This window comes from Manacus vitellinus, unplaced genomic scaffold (genome assembly GCF_001715985.3).
Source record: "Manacus vitellinus isolate BGI_N305 unplaced genomic scaffold, ASM171598v3 scaffold_32_pilon, whole genome shotgun sequence".
In the NCBI taxonomy this organism is placed as follows: Eukaryota; Metazoa; Chordata; class Aves; order Passeriformes; family Pipridae; genus Manacus; species Manacus vitellinus.
In genome coordinates, this window is record NW_021940460.1 from 3,334,967 (window position 1) to 3,340,932 (window position 5,966).

Genomic DNA, 5,966 nt, shown 5'->3' on the forward strand with positions numbered 1-5,966 from the left:
AGCGGTCGGACCTGAACTCAGAGCCCCGAGCTCAGAGCCCCGAGCCCGAGCCGAGCCGGGGGGAGCAGTTCATGATCTCAGAGGGCTTTCCCAACCCAAATGACTCTGTGATAATCATGAAGTGTTTTTGATAACGTATCCCTCCAGGATCAGGATGGCCAACCAGGAGGAGCATCTGCTGATCAACTTGAACACGAACTATGCCGATGTGGTGGTAGATATTGGGAAAATACTTGTCGGAGAGAGTTACAGAAAGAAGATGACCTCTTTGAATCAGAAAAGGCAACGAAGGGACCTTTCCATAGCAGTGTGTGCATTGCTGAATTCAGGAGGAGGAATAGTGAGGATGGAGAGTGAGGACAGGAATTACTGCTTCCAGGAGCATGGCATTGGTCTGGACATCGAGAACAGCCTCCGGGATTGCATTGGCAGCAATGAGATCGGCGAATACTTCACGTGGATGCAGGAGGGGAATAACTTGCTGCTCTTTGTTAAAACATGGAGCTGTGGAGGCCTGGAACAAGGAAGTGCAGAAGCCACCAAACCACGTCTCTGCAGCCTGAGCACTGGTTTGTTTTGTAGGTCTGGTACTTCCGTTTTCCCTGTCAAGTCAAGAGATGCCCCTGAATTCCTAAGGGGGAAGAAAAGCTCTGCCAAGGGCAACAGTGTGAATGGGCAGAGTGCCAAGAGAGCTCTGCTGAGTTTTTTTGGTGGAGCAAATGAGACTTCACAGAACATTCAGGAGCATGACATCCAAGATGCTGCAGCCAGGTTTCTAAAGAGAGACAAAGTGCTGGTTGGGGAGGTCCTGGGTTTCACAGAGACAACTCATATTGAATTTGAGCAATACAGTACAGAGAATATCTTGGAATACATGAGCAAAAACCTTCCTAATTATGTCTCTGCCTTTGCAAACACTGAGGGTGGATATTTATTTTTTGGTGTGGATGACAATGGTAAAGTCACCGGAACCCACAGTAATGTGGAGAAAGAAGCCTTAGAACAAGCAGTGGCCAAGACCATTCTCTCTCTGCCTGTCTATCACTCCTGTGGCTCTGAGGCTCAGGGAGTGCAGTTCCAGACACACATCCTTGATGTTTATGACCAAGCAGGATGTTCACAGGGCTACATCTGCGCTGTGCACGTTGAAAGGTCCTGCTGCCCTGTGCTCCATGGTGACCCTGAATCCTGGATGGTGATGGGTGGCAAGATTGAAAGACTGAGAGCTGGGAAATGGATGGAGCTCATGACAGCTTCAGACCCAGGTAAAATCTGCTCCTATGTTAGAGCCAACTTCATTTCCGCCTTGGGCTGTAAATGTCCAGGAGGAACGTTTGTTCTGCTGGGAGTTCTCACAAAGCCAGAAAAGGCTCTTTGGCCCAAGGCCCAGCCCCAGGCCCTGAGGTGACAGTGTGGTCACTGTCCTGCAGTGGCACCCCACTCTCTGAACTGATTCAGCAGCACTTCTTGAAGCACTCCCAACTGGAATGAACCTTCCTTCCTAGGGATCCCACCCGCCCCTAAACCAAGTGGGAAGATTCAGGATCGCCCAGAAGCAGCTCTGTGGTGGTTAAGGGCTGTTTTGAAGGAGCAGGGCTGCAAGGCTTTGCTTGTTTTAAGGAACTTTGCCCAACTTCATTGTGAAATGTCTTCCCATGAAAGCTGGGGTCTCCAACTCATCCCACGTAGGGTCTAGATCTTGTCTTTGAACTATAAAGCCACCTTTTAGAGAGAGCCCTCTCTCTTCTACAGCAGATACAGATCACAGAATCCTGGAATGGGTTGGGTTGGAAGGGCCTGAAAGATCATCTCATACCAATTCCCTGCCATGGGCAGGGACACCTTTCACTAGACCAGATTGCACCAAGCCTGGTCCCACCCAGCCTTGAACAATTCCAGGGGTGGGGCAGCCACAGCTTTGCTGGGCAAGCACTGGAGTCCTGTCATTGTTAACTGTGTAGGCAGCATTTTCTTGGGTAGGATTGCAAAGGGAGGCTTTAAATTAACCCTTTTAGTTACTCTTTAGTGCAGTGTTTTAAAAGTTCATATGGAAGGATACTGATGGATATAATACACATTTCTTCCCCCTAGTTGTGTCAGCTTTGGCTGATGAATTTAAGACTGAGCTCAGCTTGGCAAATGGCCCTCCTCTGGTCAAGCCAGTTTATTCCAAAGCTGGTCTACAGTGTGCAGCTGAACTCCAAGAACATCTCTACCCAGGTATCATATTTGTTCTGGATTTCTTTCTTAATTTAAGCTTTTATTTGACAGAACTTCAAGGAAGATAGCATAATCTAAATATCAGATTTTAGGCAAAGCACTGTTAGGGTGATTTTAAAAGGTGGAGCTGCTCCAAAAATGTTGATTTCCCTGATTTTTCAGATGCTTTGCTGTCTTCTCCTATTTTTGCCACTAAGTACAATCTGTAATGCACACAGTTACTGAGAATACACCTGGACTCCGAGGGCTTTGTGCAATGTCTGACCACTGTTACGCTCAAAAGTCTTCTTGGAGAAAAAAGAGAGACAGAACAATTTATTTTGAGCATAACTGAAATCCAGTTAATGATTCACTTTGATGAGCTCATGGTGTAACATCTCCCCCTAGTAACTGCTGTCTTGAGTAAATGATTTACTGTGTTTTGCTTTTTTAATTTTTGATTACTTTTTTTTTTCTAGTGGGTTCTAATGAAATCAAATGGAAGCCAGAAACCATCTGCACTGACCTGTTCTCAGAGTACCCTGGATTAGAGGATTTAATGAGAAAACAACTCCGTGGAGTTACCCAGGGGGTACTGATATTTTCAAGGAGTTGGGCTGTTGACATTGGCTTGCAGAAAAACCAGGATGTTGTGTGTGATGCTCTCCTAGTAGCTGACAGTGAGTATCCAGTGTTGTTTACTGTGGTCAGGGACGCCTCGTGTGTCACGTCTGGAACCTGGAGAGAAACTGCTCGTGCCTTGAAGCAAAAACTAGTCAATGATGGGGGATATACTCCAAGAGTGTGTGTGATTCCCCAGATCCTGCAGCTGAATGGCACAGAGGACCAGACAGCAGTTGAAGAGAATGAGGTTCCTTGGCAAGAAACCCTGCATGATTCCACCAGCCCTTACCCAAAGAGTTACATCCTCACCTCCAGGGACATCCCTGCCTTCCTGCGGGCACTTGTGATTGTTGTGCTGGGCTTTAAGTCCTACTTAAGTGACCATCTTGGCTGTGAGATTTTCAACCTTCTCACTCTCAAACAGTATGAGCTGCTCTCCAAGAACCTGCACAAAGTCAGGAAGCTGTTTGTCCTTGGTCTTCCTGGGACAGGAAAAACAGTCGTGGCTTTGAAGATCATTGAGAAAATAAAAAACACTTTTCACTGTTCTGCGGACGAGATACTTTATATTTGTGAAAATCAACCCTTGAGGGATTTTGTCAGGTAAGTAGTAATGTGTATTTCCTCTTTATATTATCTCATTCCTCCTCTGTGCCTACAGCACAAGCCCTGCTGAATTTACCTCTCTTTGACAAATTTATAGCTTTGCCTGACACAAAGACACAACCTTCATCTCCAGGAGGGAGTTCACGCTGAAGGTGGGATTGAGCTGAGCTCTGGCCCAGATCCAGCACTCAGTGACGGCAGTGAGCATTCCATGTTTGGGGATTGCAGGACTGTGTTAGAGCTTCCAAAGACAGTGCCCTCAGTGTAATGGTCTGTTACAGCTGGTGCCGACCTCAAAAGTGCCCCCGTCCCTTTCTCTGCTGCTGCCTCAGCACTGTCTGTGCTGGGCCTGCTCAGAGTTCTTGTGCAGCCGTGCCAGGAAGAGCCCTTGGAGCTTGTCACAAGGAGAACAGAAACTAACACCCTGCTTGGAGAGGATTTGAGGCAGAGCAGTCCCCCAGCCCTGCTCTTGCTGCATTTCCTCCCGTGCCAGCACGGGGAGCTCAGCAGCCGCCAGGGCAGACAAGGCCCAGGACATCAGGGAATGCAGCCCAGCTCAGTGCCCCGGCAGCAGGTCCTGGCCCCAGCAGGCAGCAGAAGTGCTGCCAGTCCCTGCTGACCCCAGGAGAAAAGGGAACCTGTCCTTCCTGCAGGAACCCGGGCACCACAGGAGAGCAGGGCAGAGGGACACCCTGGGGAGCCTTCCCATGGGGGCCGTGGAGGCAGGTGGGCCTGAGCCTCCTCCTGGGGTACATCCAAAGGTGGTGGGGTCTGCTCAGCAATGCCTACACACAGCCAATGCCTTGGAATCAATGTTTCCATGGGGAAAATGACACAGCATGGTGCAGCTGAGACGGGCACTTTGGCATTGTCCAGCAGGATGAGCCCTCCAAGCAAGAACCCCCAGAGAGATGGAGGCAGTCAGTAAGGGCTGGTCACATCTGCTGTTTATTTAAAATATTCTTTTTTTGGGTTTGTTTCATTTTTCGAAGAAATAGGAACTGCCAGGCTGTGACACGTGCTGCCTTCCTGGAAAAGGACTTCCCACATGTGAAACACATTGTGATTGATGGAGCTCAGAATTTTCGTCGTGATGAAGGAGATTGGTACCAACGCGCCCGGTCAATAGTTGAAAGAAGTGGTGGCATTTTCTGGGTCTTTCTGGATTTCTTCCAGACCACTTACCCATGTGACTGTGGTCTTGACTTTTCAAAAATGGATCCTCAGGAATGGCTGACCAAAATGGTCCGGAATGCCAAGGAAATATGGTGTTTCATGTTAAATCTAATGAGGAAAATCCACCGAACACGTAACATTGGTATACCCTATGAAGTGCTGGGAGAGTTGTTGAAACAGGCTGAATGTGCCCATTCTTTGCCAGGGTCCTTTAGACAACACAATATAAGACCAGATGAATTGGCAAAGTCTGTGGCTGAGCTCTGCAAGAGCTACCTCGATCAAGGCTATTCCCTCGGAGATATGGCCATCCTGTGCAGCAGACAGTGTGAAGCTGATCAGTTCAGAGAGAAACTGCCATCTGAGCTAGAAAGACAACTAAGGAAGCGCAGGGTGAGGGGGGCTTTGGGGTTAGCAGAGGATGTTTCAAAAAATGTCATTGTCCTTGACAGCATCCGACGCTTCTCCGGCCTAGAAAGGACGATTGTCTTTGTCATCAACCCTTACACTCCAATAGAGCACATATTTGACAATCTTGTGCTCTGTGCAGTGTCCAGAGCCAACACCAAAGTCCATTTGTTTTGTTAGAAGGAAAGATATTTTTAAGAGGACAGTTTCTATGGCTCTAGACGCTGGAAAGTTTCACTCATTTAGGTGATATCAGTGACATCAGAGAGCAGCCTGGCAGAAACTCAGCATCACAATCAGCGATTGCAATGGGTCACCGAGATTTCCTCATTCTAACAGGACTCCTGAAGGGTTCAAGTCCACCAGCTGCTGCAACAGAGTGTGTTGTTGACAGCCCAGTTCTTACTGTCATGACAAATGTGACATCAGCAGTGTGACTCCTAAAACTCTGATTGTCAAAACCTTGTTGAGAATCTACCACCTAATTACATCTTTTCTTCCTGTCTCAGTTTCCGATTGTTGCTGCAGCTTTGCCAATATCTGTCTGTAACGTGGTGTCTATAATTGCCTACTCTGACATTAGATTTCTTACAGCTGGATAAACAGTGACATAATAATGTCATACTTGCCCAGGGTGGAAAAAGAAAAAAGAAAAGGTTTTTGATGGAGGCTTTTGTACAATTTTCAGCTTTCTGCTTCTCTGTAATAAAAGGCTTTTTCTGACTCTGAGATCTCTCGTATTTATGTGGCCAGCGTTCCAGATCAGAAAATGGGAGGGCCTTGCAAGGGCCAGTGTTCCTGGACTAATAGACATTTCCAATTAATTGGAAAGGAGTTTCAGCTGCAGGGGAAATGTGGGGGACCCCTCTGTCACAGAGGCTGGGAGATGGAATATAGGGACCCCCCTCAGGTGGAGGTCTGGAGGGTCTGAGATGCAGAAGCCGCCGGTGCCG

General features: G+C 47.8%; 1 protein-coding gene across 1 annotated transcript; it reads left to right on the forward strand.

The window, feature by feature from the left end:
* Positions 1 to 154: 154 nt before the first annotated feature.
* On the forward strand, positions 155 to 5,722 carry LOC103761361 (schlafen family member 13-like). The gene is made up of 4 exons (XM_018076608.3): positions 155 to 1,265; positions 2,092 to 2,220; positions 2,679 to 3,426; positions 4,422 to 5,722. Exons 1-4 carry the CDS (start codon positions 155 to 157, stop codon positions 5,191 to 5,193), a joined length of 2,760 nt encoding a protein of 919 aa, XP_017932097.3. The 3' UTR covers positions 5,194 to 5,722.
* Positions 5,723 to 5,966: the final 244 nt, after the last annotated feature.

What these genes read in the sequence shown, in the direction of transcription:
- LOC103761361 (XM_018076608.3), top strand. Translation starts at nt 155, where the DNA reads ATGGCCAACCAGGAGGAGCATCTGCTGATCAACTTGAACACGAACTAT. An exon ending in CATGACAGCTTCAGACCCAG is followed by an intron (nt 1,266 to 2,091) that starts GTAAAATCTGCT and finishes TCTTCCCCCTAG; the next exon opens with TTGTGTCAGCTTTGGCTGAT. An exon ending in CCAAGAACATCTCTACCCAG is followed by an intron (nt 2,221 to 2,678) that starts GTATCATATTTG and finishes TTTTTTTTCTAG; the next exon opens with TGGGTTCTAATGAAATCAAA.